The sequence below is a fragment of the Xiphophorus maculatus genome, chromosome 1, assembly GCF_002775205.1.
Source record: "Xiphophorus maculatus strain JP 163 A chromosome 1, X_maculatus-5.0-male, whole genome shotgun sequence".
In the NCBI taxonomy this organism is placed as follows: Eukaryota; Metazoa; Chordata; class Actinopteri; order Cyprinodontiformes; family Poeciliidae; genus Xiphophorus; species Xiphophorus maculatus.
Genome location: NC_036443.1, coordinates 15,270,641 through 15,297,921, shown reverse-complemented (window position 1 = coordinate 15,297,921; position 27,281 = coordinate 15,270,641). Strand labels below are relative to the sequence as shown.

The 27,281-nt window shown below is 39.9% G+C and overlaps 2 protein-coding genes across 4 annotated transcripts in view; one reads left to right on the top strand and one right to left on the bottom strand.

The window, feature by feature from the left end:
- The window catches only part of LOC102229446 (rho guanine nucleotide exchange factor 25-like), a 69,695-nt gene extending 47,211 nt beyond the window's left edge, over positions 1–22,484 (top strand). For 2 of the 3 annotated variants that reach the window (XM_023336212.1, XM_023336223.1), the window contains 14 exons: positions 1,158–1,268; positions 7,571–7,695; positions 10,019–10,085; positions 10,455–10,558; positions 10,795–10,864; positions 15,258–15,347; positions 15,622–15,714; positions 16,120–16,170; positions 16,263–16,340; positions 16,436–16,627; positions 16,896–17,076; positions 18,360–18,589; positions 18,802–18,927; positions 20,564–22,484. In XM_023336212.1, the coding sequence (XP_023191980.1) occupies positions 1,158–1,268; positions 7,571–7,695; positions 10,019–10,085; positions 10,455–10,558; positions 10,795–10,864; positions 15,258–15,347; positions 15,622–15,714; positions 16,120–16,170; positions 16,263–16,340; positions 16,436–16,627; positions 16,896–17,076; positions 18,360–18,589; positions 18,802–18,927; positions 20,564–20,689 (1,644 nt within the window). In that variant the 3' untranslated portion in view covers positions 20,690–22,484. The remainder of the gene's footprint in view (positions 1–1,157; positions 1,269–7,570; positions 7,696–10,018; positions 10,086–10,454; positions 10,559–10,794; positions 10,865–15,257; positions 15,348–15,621; positions 15,715–16,119; positions 16,171–16,262; positions 16,341–16,435; positions 16,628–16,895; positions 17,077–18,359; positions 18,590–18,801; positions 18,928–20,563) is intronic. The other variant, XM_023336218.1, reaches the window with a different exon arrangement.
- A 1,477-nt stretch (positions 22,485–23,961) lies between these two features.
- LOC102228929 (transcription factor Sp5-like) lies at positions 23,962–26,651 on the bottom strand. The gene is made up of 2 exons (XM_005814541.2): positions 25,964–26,651; positions 23,962–25,674 (listed from the first exon to the last, which is right to left on the bottom strand). The coding sequence occupies exons 1-2, from the start codon at positions 26,015–26,017 to the stop codon at positions 24,628–24,630; spliced, it is 1,101 nt and encodes a 366-aa protein (XP_005814598.1). The 5' UTR covers positions 26,018–26,651; the 3' UTR covers positions 23,962–24,627.
- Positions 26,652–27,281: the final 630 nt, after the last annotated feature.

The window sequence follows — 27,281 nt, the reverse complement described above, 5'->3', positions numbered from 1 at the left end:
TTAACGGCCACCCTTTTTGTTTTTCCACAGCACCAGGACAGAACAAGAAATGTCCAATTATATTAATATACAGTTCTAAACAAAATATAACCCAGTCAGTTTGTTACTCACGACCTCCAGGAAAGTCTGAAAACGTTGCAGGCCTGTTAGAAAAAACAATGAGTCGAAATTCACTTGCAAAACATTGAGTGTTGCAATTCACTCGTCCTCACTGCAATTCACTTCTCCTCGACTTCCGTTGAACGCAGCTGAACACGTGGTTCTGAAACGGCTAGCTCACTTAGCTAAGCTCACGTAGCTAAGCTCATGTAGCTAAACTCACGTAGCTAAGCTCACGTAGCTAAACTCACGTAGCTAAGCTCACTTAGCTAAACTCACGTAGCTAAACTCACGTAGCTAAGCTCACGTAGCTAAGCTCACTTAGCTAAGCTCACTTAGCTAAGCTCACGTAGCTAAGCTCACGTAGCTAAGCTCACATAGCTAGCTCAAAACTCGTCAGGACTACTTGCGTCCACCTCCTCTGGTCCTGTCCCTCTCGCGGCGACCAAGCTCTTCTAACGTCTCCCGAATTTCGTCCTCTTCCGTACTTTTGTCCAGTTTTTCTCTCCCTTGAGTGTGTTTTCTTCACTTCTTGTCCGCTCGTCTCACCCTCCGTTCTCTACCATCACGGATCTCCTCTTCTTCCTCCTCCCTCCTCCTCTTCTCTCAACCAATCACGAGTCACGCACCGGACGGACCGTCTCAGTGACCAATCAAATGGCAAAGCCAAATAAAATACACAGTGCATCTTACGTCACACTAATACTTCTTTCAATGGCAATATTTACATAAAATAATGCTCTTCGTTGATTTACAAATAATACAGCTTTAATTACTAAGTAAGCAAATTACTTAATAGCTACCTTTACCCTTTAAATTACTGAAATATTAAAGTAAAGGAAAATATTACTGTATTTCTTCCAAAGACAAGAATATGAAATCCATAGTTATCACCAATGTTATGCATTAGTAAATAAACGTTCACTTTTAATATATTTGGGTCTTGTCTTGAACTATGTAAGATTTCTATTAACCTCAACATACATCATTACAGTAACCTCAGTTTACCACAGGGCTACATATATATCTATGTGTGTGTGTGTGTGTTTGGGTTTAAGGAGTGGAAAGATGGCCTGGCCAGCCCGGAGGACCTGTCGCCAGAATCCCTGCAACCATCTGGTTTCATGACTGCCTTGCCGGTGGATTTCACAGCACTGCCAAACACACAGGTCTGTCAAACACTCAATTTTAATCCATCGTACTTGAACTTTTGGACATTTTCCCAAATGTACTCTTGGCCTACATGTATTTTAAAAAATTGGGCAATTTTTAAGTTGAGTTAAAATGAACTACAGTAGCTTTCCTGCAATGGAATCAGTCCTTAACTCTTATACTAATGCAGATCAGCTCATTACCTTCTGATTCTACTAAATCATGGAATATTGAAGACCAAGTGTGTTATGAAGACCAATTGGCAAAGCAGACAGGTCAGAGATGAAGACTTGGAGATGTTTAAAGCAGAGTTGAGTTTAAAGCAGTATACAAAGCTTAGATAATATCACCGGGTTTTGTCCAAAGCATCGCTAGAAAATAAAAAACATACCAAAACTACCATAACACTTATTGTAAACCTGAAGTGGGCGAAAACTGCCAACAGGAGAACCACTGGTCATGCACTGAACAAGTCTATACAACAAGAAGAAGTCTCTTGTTGAGAGAAAGTCAGAAGATATTGTAGTTCAACAGGGTTAGCGACTATTTATGGAGCCAACGAGCTGATACCCTCATAGAAATGGTGTATCTATACTGCGGATGAAACTACAGAAGAGTGAAATAGACTCTTAAATGGAACTGGTTGTACTAGAAATTATTTAGAGGCCTCAGACAAATGTAGCTAAATACAAGTGTGTACTTTCTGATTTTCATTTGTAAAAAAAACAAAAAAACAAACAAACACTTGAGAACCATGTATTTTTACATAGTTAAGCACTTGTGTGGCTCTATCACATCAAATTCCATAAAATACATGTATTGGTTGTAAAGTGACAAAATGTAGAAAAAGTTGAAAGAGTGTGAATAATTTTACAAAGTACTACAATCTATAAAATCCAGATCTATTACTAAAACATCTATATGCACATAGCTCCTCTGAGAACAAGCAGAAATAATTTCCTATCATGGTGTGTAGTCTGTGCCTCCGCTGTCCTCCATTACTGTCTGGAAATGGCTAATAGCTGCTGAAGTAGCTCAGTGACCAATCAATGGAAATATATAAAAGGCCCATTCTTATACATGCACATGGCTGTGGGCCACTACTGTTTCATACAGAGCACACATCTACATGTCAGGCTGTCTAAATAGGTGCAAGGTTGTCTCACAGCAGAATGATGTAAGAAGGATTAGAGGGAAGAGTCTGACAGCAACCTGAGTGATTCATGACTCACGTTTAAAATATTACAAAAGGACCAGCCCGAGAGATAAACAGGAAACAGCACGGCATGGCAGATGAGATGAAAGAACGGCATATAAAACACACGAGTTTCCACTTCTCCATTAAGCTCTTGAAGTCATCTGCTTGAGGGAAAGGAGCGTCCCAGGTTGGGTGTTCATATGTTGCCTCTCGGCTGTAAATAAAAGCTTGCCAGACGGCGAAGCTGCTTGCAAAGCGAAAACGTTGCATTAATCATCTGCGCCCGAGGCATGTCAGAATGAAACAACAACACGGATGTCTGAGTGGTATGGAGCATCTCCTGTTTAGGAATCAACACCTGAATCAAAATTTCTCTCCCGAAAGCACATCAAAAGGGGATTACATCAGTAGGATGAGGTCAGTTCTTTGGTGTTTTTATTGCTAGGCTTTGAAGACAGAGTTAAAACTAAACAAGGGAAGAGAGCGGGCTGTGAAATCATGTAAACTTGCTTTCTTACACATTTGTTTTATGGACTTAGCTCACCATTCATTCATCAAATGGCGTTGTCTCACCTGCGTGATCAAACAAACTGATTTTTAAATGCTAGACATACGTCAAAGTTTCAGCTGTTGAACTAAAGTATTGGGGGAAAAAAGTATTCTTGCTTCTATTTAATGGGTTAGGACAAAAAAAGAAATAACCTGGTCTTATGATGGTAGTTGGGTCATTCTCTGAATTCGGTGCATTTTGTGTCCCACGGGTTTATCTCAAAGATTTTTATATAATGCAAACCACATTTTTTGAGAAAATCAAGAAATGGAAATATCCATGTGTCTTGGTAGTATAACATGCAAATATATTTTACAAATCATGCTTTGAAAAATGTTATGGGTTGTTGAAACGTAGAGATCAGCCAAATGAGCATGTCCCCACTGACCAATGTTAACTTTTCACTGAATATAAAACAAATAAAAATAGCCAGTAACTGCAAGTTATTTGTACCATCATAAACATTTTTTGGTATACTTTAACCTAACTAAAAGAAATCTGAGAAAAATACAGGAAATAGTCAATAAATAATTTTTTAAATAAATAAAAAAATTGAACTAAAAATAACACTTACTAAGTTGTTAAGTTACTAAGTAACGCGTTACTGACATCACTGGGTGGAAACTGGACCAACCCTGAAGCCCAAAAGGGTGTTCAGAAGACCAACATCCTCCTATGGGGCGGCCGCTCCACCTCTACACCAGTGACGTGCGGTGAAGTGCAGAGTTGGTGAGGCACTGACTTAATCATAATCAGACATACAAATGTAGACAACCTGCATGTTATTGTTTACATAAGGAAATTTCGCGCATGCGGACAACGCTGGAAGGCAAAAAGACAATTCTTTTACATGCCATCCATAGCCGCGCTGCCGCGGTAGAATAATTCCCTTAACTCAATCAAACTTGGAAATGTAAGTATTATTAATTTCGTGCTATGCTCCACAGCAAAGGGAAAAAACTCGTTGAAGTACAACTCAAAACCACGTCTTTCTCGCTCTCTGCATTGGCCAGGCTACACGCAGACTCGTTGCCTTAGCAACTGACAACAACGCAAATATTTGTATTTGAATGGGAAAATGCGAAAATTCAGCGATTTTGAAGAAAAAAATAATCACAATTTGTTAAGCTAATACTTTACAGTACAAGCCACAGGGTGAAAATAGCAATATAAATTATTTCATCATTATATTTTTCCATTATGACAGGTGAGGCTCCGCCTCTTGCATCTTGCATCCCCTGACCGCACTGTGATCTGGACTCGCAGTCCAGCTAACCATCAATGCCTCTGTATTCTAGAGTCAAATGTGAGGCCATCTCTGTAACTGCACGAGCTTTCCTACAGTGGAGTCAGACAACAGAACGACCGAACAGAATGACTAAAAAATATATTAATGTCCCACGTTGGAGCATCATGAGTTGCTGTGTTAATAACTTAAATCTGTCCACAGATCTAAAGAAGTGAAGCAGGTTTGCATAAAAGTGTGGATTAAAATTCCTCTACAAAAAAACTGATAAAGATGAACAGAAACTGGGTGGTTTTCCAAATCACTGACACATGTAGGACAGGATGTGAAATGCTGGATTCATCTTTACTTTACAAATAGTGACATTCCAGGAATTTGTTGTGTGTGTTTTTTTTTTTTTTTTAGACTTAAGGTTCGATTTTAAAAAAGGATAAGACAAAATTAGTCTTATAATGTCCTGATAAAGAGTAGTATGACTGAAGGGGCATATACTTTTTTTTTTTTTCAAAATGACTGAAACTGTGATGTAAAGTACTTACATACTTGATATGCATTTATATTAGTTTTGTCATATTGAGCCGCTAACTGAAAATCAAAAAGTCAAAACAACTGAGTTGAGTGCTGCTTAGTTAACCAGAATAACACTGTGTTATTGTTGCTGGACTAAAAGGCCATCTCTGAGGAGATTGGGGTGACATCATATGAAGACTCAGAAGCATGTCTTCTTTTTTTTTTTATTACATATTTTCTTTAGCTATGTCAGTGTGTGTGTGTGTGTGTTTTGGGATGCGCAAACATTTTCTTCAGAATGACTTGTTTAATTAATAATGACATGGTGGAATCTGCGGTGTTTATAGTTTTACCCGTCGGAAATGGTCTCGAGCACAAGCTGTAATTTCCACAAAAGGCTTCTGTCTGGTTTTAATGCAGTGCTGTCTCAGCTCACAGGCATTCGCATTTGCTTTTCAGCTCTCTCCCCTACATCTAGAGACATTTTTAAGACAATACATCTTTAGGTCATGTGATATCAGACTTTGTTTTGAGTTTTTATTTATTTTTTGTTTTTATGCTAGCCTTTTGCAAATAATTGAATGGTCTCAAAGCCAAACTAAACAAATTAAATATGTTGGATTATCAGTATTTTAGCAAACAATGTATTGTTTAGATTTTGTACATCTAATTTAAATAGTGAGAGAGATATCTGAATTATTTTTAATGACTTAGCTTGAATCAGACAAAGTACATCCAGTATAGCTTTCTGATCACTTTTGCAATAAATATACAGTCTAAACCTTTTTTGACCCCAATGTTTGTCATATAACTAAAAACTGACTAACCTGTTAGGATAGATATCAGAAAAATAGTTCTTAAATCATTAATTCAGATTATTCTAAAATTGTTGTCCTCTTTTTCCCCCTCTTCTGTGCTTTCTGAATATTAAAAACAAAATTTAGAAGAGAGGCAGATGGGAATTTTTCCTGTGGGTCTTTGCCACAGCACATCTGGAAATGATCAGGGAGCCAGGGAGACCTGTCAGCCAGGCCTGGGCTCTAAAAGCAGGGAGAGATGAGCCAATGGGAGCGGGGGGTCCAAACAGAGCCTCTCTGTCTCCCCCCTTCACTTTGCTTTGTCTCATTCCCCGTGACACAACAGAAAGTTCAACACTTTGCAAATGAGTTTATCAAAAAGACGACAGGTGAACAAGTTGAACTAGACCAGGGATGAAAAGGACAAACCGCTCTGCTGCTTTCAGCTGGATTGTGTGCAAGTGTACGCCCATCTGTTTATTTCCCTGTGAGGTTCCCGTCTGCACGAGCAGTTAGAGAAATGTCTGTGGTGTGTGTGTGTTTAAGGTGCAAAAGCAATGGCTGTGTAGGACAAGGAGACGCAGAGAATTTTACTTGGAGGTGGACGTAAACTTTTGTAAGTTTACTTTGTCAGGAGAGTGAAGAGGAAACATGTGGCTCGAGGGAAAAAAGGGCTAAAATTAACCCATTTTCCCAACATATTACTGCGAGTCATTTTATTAGCACATATATAGCATACTGTGATTTTATGAGGTAGGCTAACAAAGAGTAGCATATAGCTATGAGCTGGAAGGAAAGTCATATGAGGTTTTTGACATTCTTTGGAAATAGAAATTTAAAGATTGCATTATTATGCACATTCAGCCAACTTACTGGCAAATGGACACAAATTTCACTTTTCTGGTGTGCCAAGATGGCAGAGAGATACTCCAAATGGCTTCTGTATTTACAGAAAAATAAAATGAATTTAAATGAAAGCCACACCTCAGACTGCAGACTTGCACTGAATTTTCTTAGCAGCATCAACTTAAAAAGAACCAAAAATATAATTTTCATTTTTAGAAGTGCAATGTTAAAACATTTGACCTATCCTTTTTCCTTTCACTTCACAATTACGTTCATCTTCACATATCACACAAAATCCCAGCGAAACACATGGAGTTTGTGGTTGTAATGTGATAAAAATGTGAAAAAGTTCAAGGGGTGAGAATATTTTCGCAGGGCATTGTATCCGCTCTGTCAGTTTGTTTTAGGAGAGGCTTTGTGCCAAATAAATAAATAGTTAGTGGGTAAATGTGAATTCACGGAGCTAGAGAAGATTTCAGCTTGTTTAGGCGAAACCTTGTGTACAGCGTCTATATTTTCCATGAGAGCCCCACGCAAGGAAATGACATCAATTCCAGGAAAAAACAAGAAAAAATGAGGTCATGTATACAACACATGAACACAATTGATTAGGTTGAGGTAACCTTGTGTTTATCCTGTTTGCTTTGCAGCCACAAAGACCACACTTAGAGATGCTGACATAGATACAGTCGGAGAGATGGTACATAAAGAAAGTGAGCAGAAAGAAACCTCGCCCCCAAAAGAACATCTAAATATTTCTTAGCGTATTCTGTTTGTTTCTTTTTCACATGTTGAATACGCTGAGCCCAGTCTGCTGTGGTTGTAATTCCACTTCCCCTGGAGCAACAACTTTATCAAGAGTCTTTACAGTTTTATTAGATCCCACAGCTGTGTCGCTTGTCGAGTTCTGACTCTTGATTTATTGTTTGTAATGTGTGGCACAGCGCCGATCATTAACAGCAGCAATCTGATTCCAATCTCTTTATCTTTCAATCTCTGTTTCTCGTACCCGTCTGCTCCCCTCCCACCCCCCGGTCCCCTTAGCAACCTGCATCATTACCATTGCTCTTCTGCTCTTTATCTCCCTTTGTTTGTTTTATTCCTGGCATGATCCACATTACTGGCACAAGGCTCCTGATAAACAATCCGTCTGTCTGTCTCTGCCTCCTCAGGACACCCAGTCTGCCGGTCTTCCGCCCAAGGACAGTGATTCTGTCTTGATGGACGACACCTCCAGCCAATGGTCCGCTGTGGCTGAGACCGAAGAGGAAAGGAGAAGTGCCTTCGAGAAAAGCATGTAAGTGTTTTATCAGGATGAATGTCCACACATTATGCATGGCACAGCAGTTGTCGTCGGAATATTGCAGTCGTACATTAAACGTGGCCCGGCACAAACAGCGTTACGTGTGAGCGCAGCTGCAGAACGTCACTTATGCCAAGATTTAACCCCTGAGGCTTCGCCTGTTTGCCGGCTCTTATTGGAATTAATGAGCAACTTTTCAACTTGATGAGCTCGTAAAACAAGACGCCAAGAAATAATCAAATGATGACAGTTACATGACAGGGACATTATCTGAGTCAGGCTGCAAACCAATAACCCATAGTTTTCCCTTTGCTTAGTAATGTTGGATAATGTATAAGTAGGGTGGAAAATATCAAGAAGTACTCTTCTTTAAATTCTACAATTATGGAATACACATTTTGCACTCAGTTAACTGGGTTTTTCAAATGTGATTCTTATGAATAAGAAGATAACTACTGTAATTACACATATGACAGGAACAGACAACATTGCAGAATTACTTAATCCAGACAAACGTTATTTTATTACGTTTTTGAGGATAGTAGCTGGAGTCCAGTTTTACCAAAACACAGGTAGATTTGATTTTTTTTTCATTTCCCCTGAACCTTTTAACATTTTGTGATGTTAAAATAGCAAACTTTAATTTATTTCAGTTAGTGGTGGGATTCTTAAAATCTTCAATCAAGTTTATTGCAGGGTCTGTAATTAATTACTCGCAATTAATTGCTAAATTATTTAATAACTAGACATATGAGCTCAACAGCAAAGATGTTTATTGTTTTTTATGTGTTTTTCAGCCACCAGATTGGTGCAAGGTGCTATTACCATTCATGTTACGACTTTATAAACTATGAAACTAACCTCCAGTGAGTCATTAGATGGGGCTTTGTCATCCATCACTGCTGTTTGCAGATGTTTCTGGTACGTCGGTTTTACTGGGCTACCAAAAATACACAAATACAAATATCCTGGCCCGATGAGGTAATGATTAATGGGTGGATGCGGCAGAGGAAGAATAATCTGAGATAAACTGTTCTAAAGGAGTAAATCTATATTGCTTAGCTGGAAAAAGGATAATAGTAAAAATTTAAGGTGTTTTCAGGAGAGAAGTGAGCACCACCTACTTGTGGAATTAGATCATGTTGTCTGCACACAATCTGACTACAACATTTAGCATGACTACAACATTTAGCATGACTAAACTCCTCGTTTGCATTGCATGAAAATGCAATGATAACATTATTGTCTCAATTTTTTGCTATGACTTGTTATTGTCCTCACAAGCAGCAAGCAAATGACATAATTTCATGAAACACGAGGAAAAAAAATTCTAATTCTCTTGTCCAGAAAATATCAATGAAGTAATATTTTTTTGTTTTGATACCCAAGCATCAAGAGCACTCACGTACAAAAGTACTATGGGTCAGTCTCCATGGTAACCAGCTGATTCTCTGGCCATTAGGTGATGGTAGTCCCCATAACTTCTGGTAATGTTTCTGAATTTTTCTCAGATTTTCAGTTTTGCACCTTGAAGGTTTGACAGAAGAATATGATTTGTGTTATAACAGTAATTTTTAAGTCTTCATTTTATCAAGCACCTATTTACAATAATCCTGCTGCCTCCTGCCTAGTTCCCCCAGCATCTGGAAACAGGACGGTTGCTCATGGTCCTCCATATGTAATCGAAAGTTAATCTAATATTGGTCAAAACTGGGAAAAAAAAAGGCATTGTGGTGCCAAAACAAAATATACTTTTCTTGCAGCAAGAGCAGCTGCTGTTGACATTTTTAAACATTTAATGCAAGCAGAGTTTACTTTACATAAACTGACAGGCATGCAAAAAATAAAATAAAATAAAAATAAAAATATGCGTCTGAACTGCAAATGTATTAATGTATATACACTTGAAATCCCTCTGAGCTTCTAACCTGACTGGTACTCTTTAGCTACTATCTTATGTTAAATGTTTTATGCTGAACTCTTTCAAGTGACATTTGAGGCTTGTTGCTGTTCTTTAGGAGACACTGAAAAGGGATCAAAAACCTGCGAGTGTCCACTTTTTGTGTGTGCACAGCTGATTTCCTGTTTGCTGACTTCAAAACCTTTGCAGGATGTTCTGCTAAATTAGATCCATTCAAGTAAAAATGCACCAGCTGAAAAGCGCCTGCGTTTTTCTCTGCGACATCCAGAAATCTGGGAACTGAGTGTTTTTTTTGAAAGGCATAAAGAAAATTCTTTAAATTATCAAAGTGCCGTCATGTGCTTTAAGATGTGAAATAACTTCAGAAACACTAATCGTCTCTGTCTGCTCCTCCAGGTATGTACTGAATGAGCTTATAGAGACAGAGAAGGACTATGTGGCAGACCTGGGGCTCATAGTGGAGGTAAACCTCACAGTCTGCACTGACATTCATCCACCCAGTCTATCAAAGAGAGGTCCAAATCCTAATCATCGCAATCCCTTCACTTCACTCCACGCTTTGGTCTGCTTCCATCCCACCGTCTCCAGTCCTAAGCAGATTTCATGAATTATAAGCCTAAGGAGTATTATATTACAGTGCAATCCATCTCCCGTTGCCTTAAATAGCAGCAGATATTTTGGTTTAGAGAGGAATTCTTGCCATCTGAAAGTTAATAAAAGCTTAGCATTATCTGGTGTGGGATTGCTGCTCTTTGCTGTAATGACTTAGTTATGCACTGCTGGTATGATCAGCTTTTTTGTTTGTTTGGTTTGCTTGTTCGTCCTTTTGCAGGGCTACATGGCTACAATGAGTTCCAGAGGTGTTCCAGAGGGTATGAAAGGAAAGGACAAGATTGTTTTTGGAAACATTCACCAAATATATGACTGGCACAAAGAGTGAGTTGCAAGTATTTAAGGATTTTTCTTCCATTTAAAGAATGTTGAAAGCTCCGTGTTTCAAAGCAGGCAAAGTGAAAGGAAAACGGCAGTCTGCGGGGTGTAATGTGTTTGTGTCTCAGTGGAAAACGAAGGAACAAAAGTTCATGAAGCAAATCTGAACTTCCGTTTTGGGAGGATGATTGTGTTTGTGTGTGTGCGTGCCTGAATGTGTGTGTGTTTCTTTTTTTGTGCAGCTACTTCCTGGAAGAGCTGGAGAAGTGCTTGGAGGAGCCAGAAAACCTGGCTCAGCTTTTTAGTAAACATGTGAGTACATTTAAACATCATGTAGGCATATACATACATGCATATTAGAGGAGTAGGTGGGTCTGTGTCTGCTTCCTTGCTGCTTTGGGTGTGATGGAAAAGAAAGGAAAGAAAACAGACGTGGCTCTTTCCTTTCCTCGCTCCACTCCCAGCTTGGCTCTTTCCACTTCCCTCTCACTGATACTTCTCAGTCAGGTTGGGCTTTTAGCAACAGTACTCAGTGAAATGACTTACCGGCTGATCTAACAGTCTGGACTGGTGAGAAAGAAAAGAAAGCTTTTTGATGTAAAACTTCCAACCTCCCCCAAATTACTTGACATAGTTCTGTTTACCCTAGGTCAAGAATCAAGCAAAAAAAAACAAAAAAAAAACACAAGACATGGAGGAGAAAGTTTCACTTTTAATCACATATCTTGCGTATATACATACATAAAATTATCTTTTATTACTAAAGCAGTAGCGGTTTTCTGATAGTGACAGCAACAAACCTACACATTGGCTGATCTTCCCATCCTACCGCAATTTGATACAGGAGAAAACACAAAAGCATTTTGTAGCCATAGTTTTTTCTTTTTCATCAATTATGGAGAATTAGTCAAAAATTCTCAAATCTCACCCATAATCTAACCTGGTCTTGCATTATTGTCTGGACACTTTGTATTTAATTCTGTTTCATTCATTTCACATTTATTTTCACCCCTTGTTTAGGCATATTTACTTTCATAAAATGTTACCGTTTAAAACCAAGACTCAAACCAAAATAACTCAGTGTTATTTTGGTTTGGTATAACTTGCACTATATCATAGAAAATTACTTACATTTTTTGGTTGTCAAGGAAGAAATGAAGCATCCACATGGCAGGAAGGAGCTTACACATGACCGGTGTGAAAGATCTTATTTCATACTTGGAAAAGTCAGGTATGAAATGAAAATGATAATGGGAAGGCCTAATCTGCAACCCAAACCAACCAAAAACTGACAAAACCGACCAAACAAAAATGCAGGCCAGACAAAAACTTATGAGTCAAACCATTTTGCTTCCTGGTCAGCATGCTGCTGCATCAGACCTTTCAATAAAGATGAGAGTTCAGAAAAAACTTTGTGCCTCAGGGCGCTGCTTACCAGAAGCTTCTGGCTGGTTTTCCTCATCAAAGGCCTCGTCTGTGGAACAATCCACTGGCCCCAGATGCCTCCTTGTCTTGGCTGATTTCTGCATATCCGTCACCTATCGGCCTGGAACCACCGCTGCCACCATTTGTAAAATACTGTGGTCAAGGAACCACAAGGTGAACAACAACGCACCAGCCACCAGTTTCCAGAGTCTTCTGATTAATTTTTATTTGCTTCTTCACACTCTGACAACCACCTTTTCTCCTGAGCTTCCCAAAAACACTCGTTTTATAGCCAATTGGCAACACACCTGCACATGAGTGGACCAAACCACAATTAAACAGGTAAAAAAACAAAACAAAACAAAAAAGTCTAAACAGAAACAAAAATACAATTATTAATCAAATTTACAAACTCATCTACATAATGAAATAGTCTGCAAAAATAAACCCTGTAAGATAACTCAAAAAGTTACTTTAAAGAAAAACAAACAGATCAATATTCAAAGAAAACCCTCTAATTGGTAGAACCCAGCAAGGCAATCAGTGACATCATCTAGCCATTTAAGCAGGAAATACTGGGCCGGCCCCTCCTATACTCCTGCCCTGCTGCAGATCTACATGGGACAAACAAAGGTAAGTAAAAAGAAACACAAATACCATGAATATACTCTGAAACAAAATAAACAAGTTCAACCAATAGTAAATGTATCAGAAATAAGAATAAGGGACAAGTGGTGAACACAAACTGAGTTAGCAAGAGAAGAGCATGCAGAAATTCAAAGAAATAGAACAAAAAGTAATAAAATAATAGGTTAAAGTTTTGGAGTTACGACCACAAAAGCTGTTTCACTTGTGACTGTGCAACATATGTCTGAAACAATTAAAGGCATCTGGTCTACTGAACCCGAGGGAAAGCATAGTGTAGACGGCTACAAAGGATCAGACAGATAAAATGGACCACAATTAGAAAAAAATGTATTCAAATCAAAATTAAAAATGTATTTGGAAACCAAGATGCATCGATGTGCCTTTTGTGTGTTTGTACCTGTTAAACATCCCGTCCTGGCATTTTGTACCAGTTCAAGAACAGAAAACTGAGTAATTCCAAAAAGAAAAACATTTTCATCAATCATAGGCTATACAAGCACTTATTATTGTGCCAAAGTTTCTTGTAGACATACATGGATTTATTTTTCAAAAGAAAGATTGTACCACTCTGTTCACATGACATTAATGTTTAGGAAAAAATAAGAAAATCAATTTTCACACCTGAATTTGTGGGGACACCTTCCCCACATGAGGCCAGAGAGGGACACAAAAGGTCCTGCTGGACAATAACATGTTTTCAGGATTGTTTTAGTTAAAAAATTAAGAAGATCCATACCATTCATCAACCGCTCTGTTAATGAAAGGCTGGCACACAGAAAAACCTACAGTACATGCAATAATACTGCTGTCCTCCACAATACCAAAAAAATGACAGTTGTCCATTGTCTTCCACGTACCATTGAAATGTATCATGATCTCTTTTTTTTTAACAAATGAGGAGCAATCATTACACACCATGACAGACATATGCTGAAATGAGCAGTCACCAACGTGCTCCAGTGGAAAAATTAACTTGGTAATACTCATCATTAAAAGTAAAAGAATAAATTACATTTTTGGAACATTTTTATTAAGTGGAAACAGATTAATGTACAAAGAAGAAGACCAAATGTTCTTCCCCTCGGGAGGACTGCTGTGTTGACGCAAAATCCTCTGTCTGAAACTTAGAACCATTGGGAAGCTGAAGAGATGATCTTCAGTCACAATGGGGTCACATGGGGAATAAAATTAGATTCATGTGTATTGGTTAAGTAGTGGCACATGCAGTCTAGGCAGACACGAACGGCCAGTTCAACTAGCTCGACTTTGCTTCTGCTTCAAACATAATTAAGTCAAAGATCTCTTCCGCTTTCCCGCTTTGTTCACTCGTTCTCTTATTGAAGCTCCTTTTGGAATCCAGAGAGACTTAGCCCACCGGATAATCAACTTAAAAGGCCGGTGGGGGATTAATAAAAAGCTCCAACTAAATCTAAGCACGGTGTCAAACTGTGAAAACAAGCAGACTGGGAACAAGGCCCTAATGAAAAGCAGAAAGCTCGAGCCGCTTTTAACAAGATCCGTGTCACCAATATGCGCCATGTGTGCTCACTTACACACAAGCAGCTTGCAACACGTGTGAAAACAGATTTATACTGAGTACTGGAAGGCAGACACAGAACAGCCTTTCATACGTGGACGGCGGCTGTTTACATGCGGCCCGTAGTCTGCAGATCTGGGCGGGCTGGTTGCTAGGTGCTGTTATACATCGACAGGCTCTGGTTACACTGAAGGGTGGCTTGGGTAAATTATACATAACCTGGTGCTCATTTACATGTAAAGCCATTAGTTCTCTCAGCGCTGCCATATCTGCTCTCCCATGCCAATTAGTTACAGAAGAGTAGGCACTACCAGACAGAGTCAGCTTCAAAGGCGCTGCACTTGCAGACAAATCATTGTTGTTCTGCCTGCCTTTCATCCCAAACAGCAGCCAGACTAAGCACACATTGAAAAACAGTTTCCTTTTCTCTTCACTTTCGGAGGCATTTCGTATGGTTGTGCTGCTATCAAAGAAACATTGTTCCCCCACTGGGACTCAAATTGGTATAATATTAGGAATAGACAATTACAAAGATACAGTAACAAAATGACATACATGACTTTTAATTAATTTTGAGAACAAAGCAGTAGTACAAATATTTCAATTTACAAAATATTTAAAAGGGTAACATACAATTGACTGCTAAAGCTTAAGAAAAAAGGAATTAGTCTGAAAAAAATACAAAAATTCAGAAAAGCTTAGAGTAAATTTCCCCCTTTTGCTAATTCTCACCACATTTCATAATCACGTGCCGACATTTCACACCCACAAGCCGATCACTTCTTATCATTACCATTGCATAGACCTTCATTTCTTTTGGCAGTAACATATTAAGGTAAATATAAATAAGTTCAATCCACAAAACAGAGATGTGTAATGAGCAATACCAATAATTCACATACATATGCATAAGACAACTTGATTTATGAAATACTCAAAATGCTGTGATAAAATAAGAGAAATGTGTGATTTGCTTTTAGGGGAATTTGTTATAATTTCATTGTATTTTGAAAGCCAACAGTAGCATTTACTAGTCTGTACCAACATTCATTTTGAGAGTTTTTTATTTATTTATTTTTTGGTTTTGGTTTTCAGGAGCGACGTCTCCATATGTACGTTGTGTACTGCCAGAACAAGCCCAAGTCAGAACATATTGTCTCAGAGTACATTGAGACCTACTTTGAGGTGAGAAAAATCAGCTTTTCTCCGGAAAAATGAACAATTTAATTTGTTTGCGGTTTTCGTTTTGTCTCAGCAGCAGTTTGCTGTCACATTCTAAATTTTAGCATGCACTGATGTCTCTGCTATGTTTAACACATGTTTACGTGAATCCCTTTACAGCTGCCACCTCATTTTTGGTGTCTATCCCCAATCACTTTGAGTTAGATTACGCAAGTCATCAATCAGAGGTCGTGTTTTGAGATGTTGCTGACATGTGAATTGCTGTTTTTCTTTCTAGGAGCTCAGACAGCAGTTGGGACATAGACTGCAGCTCAATGACCTGCTCATCAAACCTGTCCAGAGGATCATGAAGTACCAGCTTCTGCTGAAGGTGACAAATGGGTCATTGCTTCGCCACTGACCAACACACCAGCAACCCAAGCACATGCACAGAGCAGTTGTCAGAACACACACAGCTATGGCATGGGGGCTTATGTAAACATCGTGTGCCTAAAACATCAAGACACACACTGAGCATATTGTCTGTCAGGCTGCTTTCCACTAACAGATGAAGAGGCAAATTACAGAATGGGACTCCCTCCCTGACAGATGATTCAAACAATAACATGTTAATGTCTTTTCTGGTCAGTTGTATAAAGCTCTTGCTTCTTTAAAACTTTACTGTATTGTACTCTAATGAATTAAACACCCATAAACAGACCACCAGATATCCTCGCTTTACTCTGGGTAGTAAACCTGTAATGCTCCGGTGACCGTGCTGTGTTTGTTTCTACAGGACCTTTTGACGTATTGTGTCAAAGCTGGGAAGGACACTAAAGAGTTAGAGGTGAGAGTCCTGATGGAAACATTCATGATTTGAAGATATTTTGTGAATGTGAGTGTCCAAGACAACAACTCTTATTCTTGTCTCGCACACAGAAAGCGGTGGAGGTGATGTGCTTGGTGCCAAAACGTTGCGATGACATGATGAATGTGGGCAGATTACAAGGCTTTGAGGTTTGTCTTTACAGCAGCTTTTTCCCTGCATACGGTACAAGAGAAGCAACACTTTTCGTCTTTTTTTTTTGTTTCTTTTTATGTTTGTGTACCAGGGAAATATCACAGCCCAGGGCAAGCTGCTTCAGCAGGGAACTTTCACTGTCACAGAGCAGGACAGTGGCTTTCTATCTCGAGCCAAGGAGAGACGAGTCTTCCTGTTTGAGCAGCTGGTAATCTTCAGTGAGCCCATTGACAAGAAGAAAGACTTCTCCATCCCTGGATACATCTTTAAAAGCAGCATCAAGGTGTGTGCTTTTCCATCCTCCATGAAGTCATGCAGGATGTAACAAAAAAACAAAACAAAACAACAAAATGCCTAGAAGTAAAAAATTGCAACACCCACCCAGGTTGCGAGTTACACAACAGATTTGTATCACACTAATTCTTCCCCCCGAATTAGCATGTTGTGTAACTCCTCATTATGGAGTCTCCAGAGAATCGCACGAGTTATTTAACAAGCGATTCAGCAGGATGTTATCCTCCCAGGTGTTAGTCAGATGTGTTGTTTTGCAGGTTAGCTGCCTGGGGATGGAGCCCAGTGTTGATGGCGACGATACGCGTTTTGCACTGACCTCACGAAACCCAGATGGGAGCGTGGTGCGGTACCAGCTGCAGGGCTCCTCCGCTGAGATCTGCAGAGCTTGGGTTAACGACGTGGGTCAGATCCTGGAAAGTCAGCGCAACTTTCTTAATGGTACGATCAGCCTATGCTTGAATGACAGTTATTTATCTCTAGAAGTAATAAATCATTGATTTATTCATCAATGCCTGAGCATGTCATGAGATTAAGTAAATAAATGTTATGGGGATTTTTTGGCATTTCTTAAACACAATGACAAAACGTACACTGTATAAAAAGACAGACAATCATTGTTTTTGGTGTCTAACATTAAATCATCCAAACATTAAGTCAGTAAGAATTATCAAAATAATTTTTTTAAATTAAATTTTAGGTTTACATTCAATAATAGTCCTAAACTTTTCAGTTATTTGTAATAGCCTTGATGATCACATCATGACTTATTTCAGAGCATTTTAAGTTCAACTGAAGTAAGTCTGTGAAGATATTCTAAATTTACAAACACAAAATACCAAGAAGAAAAAGTTTGGTTTTATCCTTTGGTACAATTTCCATTTGAGCGAAAGAACCATGTTCATTTCTTCAGGCAAATACTGAAACTTAAAAGCTCTCACTGAAAAGAATAATTCAGAATGATGTGACTATTTAGGTAATTATGAGTCAAACGGTTCCTTCATTGATCGCTCAGAAAGACTTTTGGGTGATTATTTTTCAAAAAGGGAGAGTTTTCTGTGGTGCAAACACATCGACAAACATTTCTCTGACTGACAATTTTAGATATGTTCTGTTCCTGAGCTGCCCGGGGTTTAACATCGACTTCACAGTCATAACACTTTTTAATGCAAAGCTTTTCACAGGACAGATTCTGTCTAAACATAACACTCATTAAGCACTCTTCACACATTGCCATGGAGGTGTAAAGCTTTATGAACCCACAAACATCTTACATTAAGTATTTTAGATGCATTTTGTTTTAATAAAATAAGCTATCAAAGACTTTGTGATAGATTTTGCAAAATGAAACAAATGTTTAAAGTGTTAGTGATTTGTGGATGTGGATAAAATGAATTGAGAACATGTTTTTAGTCATTGCAACCTCATGGACAGGGTTACCAAATATTTAATAAGTGCTCATAAACACCCTAGGATTGTTTATTTTGTAGGTGACGTTAACATCAATGAGCTTCTGTGTGTGAATCTGGACCAATAAATAATGGATTACTGCGTGTCATAACACTGCAATATCAAACGGAACAAGAACAACGTTGCCAGATAATTAACATGATTGGGCTTTTATCCTCTCACAAAATAAAAACACGCATCTGCTTCATGCAATGCTCTTTAGCGCACTTGCAGAAATTTGCCAAAAAACTGACTGCGCTCCCTTTTTCTCTCAGCCTTACAATCACCAATTGAGTATCAGCGACGAGAGAGCAAGTCCAATAGCCTGGGCCGCAGCATGAGGCCCCCTCTGTCTGCTACGAGCGCCCTGAGGCCCCACTCATCTGCCTCCATCGACCGCCACAAGCTTCCCTCCCTCCACTCTCACAACACCTCTCTGCCAACGCTCTACCTGCCGAGCCAAAGCCAGAGCCAAGGGCCGAGCGAGATGGTCTCGTTGAGGAGTGTAGGTATCTCAAGCTGTATCGCTCTGTGGGAAATGAAACTGCCGTTACCCGTTGCACACTGTTTCAGTGCATGCTGTGCCAGAAACTCTGTTTTTCAAGCTTTTGTGGCTGTATGTCTTAAATGTAGAAAGAAGAATAATAAAACAGCAAACTGCTTTGGGCATGACCTTCAGTAGTGAGTGATTCACCTTTTCCTTACCTACATCTGCAGGCCACTCCGGTCCCTGCTGTCTCCCACACTGCTTCACCATCACACGTCCGACTGGGTCTCTCCGATCAGTCAAACTGTCCAGCTGTATCAAATGGGCTGTACACCCCGGCCACTCAGGGTGCACAGGTAGTGTATATATGCAATTGATTACGACGTTATTATGACCACTGAGCTGTGCAGTCAACAAGCAGGGTAACCGAACAAGCTGCAGAATTACACACCACAGAAAACAAGCCTGTGGGGAACTGCTTACAGACCATGTTGCCACATCTAACAACAAATCCAATTTTCTGTTTAATGCTAATTAAACTGTAACTGCAACTCCTTCTGTGGACACAGACTGAGTGAAGAAATGTGTTTGACAAAAAGAGTTACACCTCCCCCTATTGGAGAACAAGTGCATCGACCAAATCTACTGCAGATTATTAAGAAAACCGATGGACTATTAAAAAATAAGTCAAGAAGTTTGAAGAAGTCCTATTAACAGCAGCATTCTGTAAAGTTGTTTTTCGTTATCATCAAGAAGATGTACGTCTGTCATCATTGGGCTTTTGTCCTCAGAGGGCTGATTATGTTAAGCAAACAGGAAGTAGGCCTGGGCTACTTCCTGTCCACGAGATGCCTATCAAATATGCAAAACGGTTTCCCAGTCTGATGGGGTGTCAGATCCATCTACAGTGCTTTGGAAAATATTCATAATCCTTTAACTTTTCTACGTTTTGTCACAATGCAACCACAAATCTTATGATATCTTATGTATACTACCAACAAAATGTGAATAATTGTAGAGCGAAAAAAAAAGGATGAAGAGTTCCCAATTTCTTTTTAGGAAAAGTGAATCAGAAAATTTCACTTTCATGCTTTATACGCCGAGAAACTGAATTTTCCGTCAATTCGTTTTGCAAAGCTCACTCCGAGAGCTGATGCAGCATATTTCTTCACTACCACATAGATAGAGATTTGTATGTACGTCAAAGAGCTCAATTTTGATTTCATCTGCCCAGAGCACCTTCTTCTGTGTTTGGTGCAAACTACAAATAAAACTTATTATGTTTTTTTTTTTAGTTTTTTTTTTTTCACCAACAAAGTATTGTGCTAAAGTTATGTGTAAATGAGGCCTTGGAGCTGCACTCTTGGCTGCTTTTCTCATTATACTCTTTATTCCTTGCCTGTCAATTTAGAATGGTTATTTCCTGGTGATACTGTAGCTATGCCCTACTCAGTGATGTCATAGTTGTATTTTCTGCCCACATTAAAATTAGGCATTGCTGTTGTTCTATCAGGTGAAATCCTATTATGATCTACTAAAGTATCTGGCTGTAACGTGACAATGTTAAAAAAGTTTAAGAGGCATGGAAACTTTTACAAAATGCCTTACATGCTAAGCTTCTCACATGCACATAATTTTAATTTTGGTGCCTGAATGTTTCCCTTACAGGCACAAATGAGGAAGGATTTCAAAGATGTATTATAAATACAGAAAAAAAGTGATTTCTCTTACATCAGGGGTGCTCACAGTTGGTCCTTGACAGCCGGCATCCTGCACGTTTTAGTTCTCTCCCTGGTGGTAGTAACAACCTTTTCAGCATGTCAATGTTCTTCTTAGGCCTTCTAACGAGCCATCATTGGATCCTGCATGTTTTAGAGAACCAAAACATGCAGGATGCCGGCCCTCGAGGACCAACTTTGGGCACCCCTGTCTTACATTCTGGCTCCATTAGGGCCACTCAGTGCTTTGATCAGTGTTCCCTTTTTCCCCCAGCAGAGAGCAGTAGAGGGTTTCTACAGAGGCTCTGCTTCTGATGTGGTGCCCCAGGCTTCTCTGTCAGGCCCCTCAGCCGGACGACGTCCCAGCAACCTAGCCCAGCTAGCCGAAGACGACCTGTGAACTCTTCTGAGTCAGGAGGACAACAGCTAACTAACGCTGTGAATACACCACTTGTGTACTTGTTCGCACACCTGAGGTGTATGCTTGTTGCGGGACTTCCTAGGAAACTGAAGTATAAAGGAGCAGTGGGCTATATATATCTATATATATATGCATATATATATATATCTATATATATATATATATAGATATATATAAACTGCTTGGCTCCCTTTTAGAGAGCCACTTAAAAGGGAGGTGATGTGGCCTTGATCACCTTCAGTGAACAGCGAGAGCATCCAGCGCGATGCTGTTAGGCTCAGAATTATAAAACACTCCGTGATATGACAATTTCTGCTTTCTACCTTCTGTTTTTTTTTGTTGTTGTTTGTTTTCTTTTGAAGAGTTTGTATTCCTCTCTTTGAAAGGGATGGAGCGAAATCTTGGATGATTCCATTCCTAATTGGGGCAATCACTGGAGCTAAGTGTGTGCCTGAATGTGTGTTTGTGACAATGACTTGTGGATTATGTCGGTGTACATGAGAGCGGGCAAGGAGCGCCTCTTCTTGTCTCCTCTGCAAATTTCTTTAAGTTTCATTCTGATACCCTGCAATGGAGACAACCCCATTTATATTCTTTTTTTTTTTTTTTTTTTTTAATTTCCCTGCTGACTCCTGAGTTTGCTGTTTATGTTAACAAACACGGAAAAGTTGGAACATTTGACGTGGTCATCGCAAGAACTTTATTTTCTCAAATTTCATTGAAAAGTGAGGAACTTTCTTTGTTGCAACAGTGTTGAGGGGCGCCCTGTGTGCTCCAATATTCTGTTTGACCGGCCTCCCTTTGATCTGGACAAGAAGGCATACGGGAGCCCTCTGGAGGTTCTTTGTGGGTATGACGTCACCCCAGATTTCTTTTTCCCCTCTTTGGGCAACTCCTCAAGAGTTCAAAACGCATCCATAGAGACTCACCCAAAGTGTTGCATGCAAAATCTCCTAAGTCGTCACTGACTGGAGAAATGCCACATTACACCTATCTTTTGTGAACCTTAAATAAGAAATGATATTAAAAAAATGTAAGTTATACTATAAGTCAATTCTTGTCATGTCAAGACCCTCGTTCTATAACTTTTGCCCTCATGGATCATATACTGTACATACCATAAAAAAGCGTACTTTAACACAGCCACTTGAAGGATGAACTATGACCCTGGTATGCCAAGAACTCTCATCTGTCCAGCTGGTTGTTTGCATGATTCTTCTTCCTAAAAAGTGCCAAAAACAACAGCAGCTCAGCAATTAGGATGTTTTGTGTCCTTACTATAGGGTTCGGCTTGCCATTCCTCTTTCAAATAAAGAATCAAAGATGTTAATTACTGTTAGCGTTTAAAAAAAACCAGGAGTTGCAAAAGGAGAAGAGCTCTCCTATTTGTGGCCACTAGGGGTCCCTAAAGACTTTCGACTCCAGTTCAGTTAGATCATACAGCTGCACCAAAGATCAAAAGGCCTCACATTTCACGTCCAAAAGATACTTGGAAATCTTTTCACAAAAACAACAAAACAAACTACCACTATCATTCACTTTGAAAACAAAACAATCCAGAAAGATAGGACATTGGCCGATTTTGACTTCAGTTTATTTTACAGAGCTCTTATTGGAATGACTGATCAATCAGTTTTGCATGAAACACACAAAGGAATACCTCTACAGAGAACCAAAAGTAACAGGTGTAATGCAGAGAGAAGGCTGGTTGATGTCACGTTTGAGCGACTAGAAGGAGTTGTATCATATAAAATAAAAGTGTCTTTTTGAAACTGAGCAAAATGTGTGGGTTTATGTGTAGGAGTCTCTTCAGTTTCTTCCGAAATTAATACAAGGATTTTGTCATGCAGCAAGTTTACTTTTTTTTTCTTTGCTTACTTGTGAACTCTAAATTTATTTGTGAACTCAAATGTGTCTTGATACACGTCTGGCATGTTGTAACTTTCACAGATATTTACTAATTAATGCTGTCCCTTAAAATGGCTTTTCTAAGTGCTGCTGTCTCAGCTTTAATGTTTGAACTCATCTGTTCATAGTATTACCATAAATAAAGTCAGATGGTCAGATTTGCATTAGCAACAAGTTCTGCAGCCTGTATGTCTAAATGTTGCAAGAACTCTGAATGTCTACATTGGCTAAGTTTCTGTTCCAGTGACTGGAATGACTCTAAATAACTTTTAAAATGTCATCACCGTGACATTATCATCAGTTATGCTGTCATTGCTGAAAATTAGTGCTATAATTAATAGAAATAGAGTTAATTTCCATAAAGTTTGGATTGACAGTACTGTACTTGACTTTTGATTTCTGTGCAGTACTAGTCTGGCCGCACTGCTCTCAGTCACACTGTGGACTCTGCTGTTGCAATAAAGAAAAAGAAGTGTTTTCCACTCACTCACAGAATCAATTTAACTACATGCCAGGGCTTTTTTTCTAGAATAAATTTCAGGTTATTTGACTTGGCCCTGGGGGTTTCTGCACAGGCGATTCTCACTCTGATTGCATGAAAATAAGCCGATGGCAGCAATAAAGTACAAATGTCGCTTTGGAATCACTCGGCCTCCACTGTGGGACCCTTAACAAAGACAACATATTTCACTTATTTTCGCTTCCCACCAGAGGAAGTTGAAACAAAGAGAAGAAACCCCTGGATGATCAGACATCTGGTTGGCTGGCCATCTGAATAAAGCCTCATTCTAGGCTGTAAAAGCAGAGCCCATCGTAACACGGCCATGATATATGGAGGTCTTGGGTGGGAAGGAGGAGGGAGGGAGGGGAGTATTAACTTTCACAAGGGTGCAAAATCAAAGGGAGTTCCTGTCACCACAGAGGGGTCTCGGGCAACAGGGGTCCCATTCACAGGGAATTCCTCTTCACTGCCCCTGTGATGCAGCTGTTGACTCAATCCTCTTTATTGGGAAAAAAAAAAGAGAAGAAAACACTCATTAAAAAGCCACATGACTGTGAACTTGATTGCAGCGGGCGGCGCAATCGGCCCCCCATCAATGGCATGAGTATTTACTTTGAGGTGTGAAAATCTTTGAACAGCCCCAGCATGTTGGGTGTTTTTTAGGAGCTTCTTCCTTCACGCTGGCATCACAATGGACAGCATTTGTATTCTAAAAGCAATCAAATTACCATCGGAACAAAATGCTAGATCTTTCCGAATGGACAAAACTGGTGAGAAAGTTAAACTCTACAAAACTCAGGAATGATGCAATAAGAAACTATTTTTCTTTTTTTTTTCCATGACAGTGTTTATTCAAATTTACATGCTGCCAAAACCCAAATAAAATCGTTCAGAATAGTTTTACATGACTTACAAACAATTTAAAGTTTAAAAGGATCGATCTGCAGCGTATTTTATCACGTTGCCTCTTAAAAACAGACAAATCAGAGAGTTCAAATTTCCAAACAATTTCTGGGCTTCAGTTGGGCAAATCCGGAATGAAAACCGAGTTAAGATTTGCAATTTTTCCCCCCAACAATTTCAGAGATAATTGCAGTTTTCCAGCTAAGGCATACATTTATATTCAACTTAATTCTTTAGAGCACATATTAAGGTAGAACCCTATCATCAGCTGTTTAACATAGTCAAATATTTACACAATAAAGTCTGAAAAAATAGACTTTCACACCAGTTGAAATTTAAATAAGATTTACATAATGAATATCAAAGGCTCTTTAATCCTTCAAGCTGAACTATCACAATATCACTGCAAAAGCTTCATCTTAGGGTCAAAAACAGTCAGAATTTCACTCAACCAAAGTCCAGGTTAGTTCAAAAGCAGGATTCTGACAAGGAAGAATAACATTCAGGGAGCGCTTACCCCGTAGTGCAAATCTATGGCAGTAAATGTGATTCCCACAGTTATATATATTTTTTTCTTGCTTTATTTTAATCTGCATAAAGCAAATCACTCTCTTTTAATACTAGCGAGCATTGGGTCTGTGCCCTGAGGGGGCTGCCCGGACCGACCCTTCCTGCTCTGGTGGGTTTTCACGTGTTTGGACAGGTGGTCGCTCCTCATGAACCTCTTGCCGCACTGCTGGCACCCGAACCTCTTCTCCCCGGTGTGCGTGCGGAGGTGCCGCTGCAGCTCGTCCGAGCGCGTGAAGCTCTTGCCGCAGAAGAGCCAGTTGCAGATGAAGGGCCTTTCCCCGGCGTGCCAGCGCAGGTGCGCCTTCAGGTGGGAAGTCTTCTTGTACACTTTGCCGCACTCCGGGATGTGGCAGATGTGCAGTCTCTTCTTGCCGAACTCCAGCCCCCCGCTGTTCGTCTGGCAGTTCGGACACTTGCATCGCCGGCAGCGCCGCGTGGAGCTCAGCAAACCCTTGGAGGTGCCCTGGAGGAGAGCGGCTATCTGCGGCTGGTGACCCAAAACCAGCTGCCTGCCCAGGGAGAAGGGATGGTTGGCTGGAGCGCTGTTGGTTTGTGGGAGGCTCCACCACTGCTGCCCGTCCTCCACGTGGCCGCCCGAAAGGTGATGCCTGGCGGAGGAATTCTGCAGAAAGCTGGGGAAGTTTTGCCCCACGCTGTTGTGTTGGGGGTAATAAGGGCTGCTGGACTGCGGCTGCGAAGACAGCACCTTAACAGGGGACAGTTCGAAGGAGTAGGAGGACGCAGGTTCAGCCGGTGGGGTCAGAGGCAGCTCGTGGTGGTGATGATGAGGATGGTGGTGGTGGTGATGATGGTGGTGACCCAGGCCGGACTGCATGTGCCCAGGAAACTGCACCTTGGGCACCGTGAAAGTCATCTGGTGCGTGCTGAGGGCAGTGCTGGGGGCTATGTCGTTGCTCCATAGCTGAAACATTCCAGATGTGGAACTGACCGTGCCTTCGTAGGGAAACTGTGACCCATCCGAGCCCATGGTGCTGCCCACCTGCCAGGCCTGGCTGCAGGTGGTGGCCAGGAAGGAGAGGGCGTTGGGCGCTCCCTCCGGAGAGGAGCTGGGCGTCCGGTCCTGTGCGGTGAAACACAAACGCATTACCATTAGGAAAAGTTATGTTGTTTTACCTTTTTTTTAAATAAATATTTTCAAAAAGTTGGCCAAATTCAATTAAAAAGCAGAAATCGACATTTTTACACAAAACTTGAGTAGTTTTGAAATATAGATATAGATATAGATAAAGAAAGGTGATAACTGGAAATATATATATTTGTATATAATGTGCAAAGACTACAGCACAGTCAAGGGGGAACAATGCAGAGGAAATCAAACATAAAGTGATACCAGTTAAAAAGAAGCAAACCTGCAGGAAGGTGTGTAAAAAGTTGTCAGTCCTCTGTATCGTGAGCGCAGCCATCTGTCCTCGCGCTCCTGTTCCCCACCCGCAGCACAAACTGCTCCGAGAACGCACGGAATATGAAACTGCCGCTGGAGATGCGGCAGAATGCGCGCATCAAGATTTTTTTTATTTTTTTAAATTATTATTATTTCTTTTTTTTTTTTTTTTTTTTAAACACTCCGACTCTGGGAAATCCTGTTTCATTCAAATGTTCCGGGTAAAAAAAAAAAAAAAAAAAAAAAGTATTTTCTGTTCGCGGTCAGTTGAGCCAGCTGAAGTTACCAACAGAGGCGCGCGCGCTGCAAAAATCCAGTGCGAACAACTCAAAGACGCGCGAGCCGCATCTTCTCTTTATAGAGAGAAAAGATCCTCTCAACGGGGTCTCCAGTATGATGCAGGCGAGCCCATCAATAGAGTGGGGATGAGACGGAGGAAGCAGGAGGGGGGTCGTGTTAGGTGAAGGGGTGGGCTACTCATAATTTCACTCAATTTCAACCAAATGCTGACCCCGAGAGCTGACTCCTCCTCCAATTGTTCTGACAAAAAGACTTTGATTAAAAAACAAAAAAAAAAAAACCAAAAAACAAAAACATCTCACTGAATATTTTCTCCTCCACGGTGTTTTTCTTCACTGGACATGTTGTGGCTGCTCTCATCTTTAGAAAGAAGAAAAAGGAAGTAGCCCAGGCCCCACACACTAAATGAATTTTAGAAAGTGTTGAATAGTAACAGCTAAGTAAATTTAATTTTAATCAAGCGCATTAGTTTGTAATGTAAGGTTTATTAATTATTCAGTCGTTAGTTTTAGCAGTAAATCCAACAGATATTTGGATTATAAATCAGACGAAGATGTTCTTCATACTAATGTCAATGGCATGCTTGATAAAATTTCTGTTTTGGAGAAAGAATTTGAGTTTTTATCCAGTTTTAGCTAGCTTAGTGACAATGCTAATGCTAAAGACAAATCTGCACGTAAATTCAGGCTTTTAACCCTTCAAGCAGCTATTTCTAATGCATGACACATCTTAGCTGTGTTCCTATAAATGTTAACATGCCATCATCTCATTCTTTTATTTTCAAAAAGTTTATATCCAACTTCAACTAGTTTAATGGCAGCACCAATATCAACATCAAACGTACTGGCAGGCTAACATGAGGCATGCCAGCATGTTGGATTAGATTTAGAAAATGTTATCACTAATATTTATATTACATCTTACACTTTCGCTACTAACATTTTTTGTTTTTTCCTTTTTTAACATGGGAAGACAAATAAGGTTAC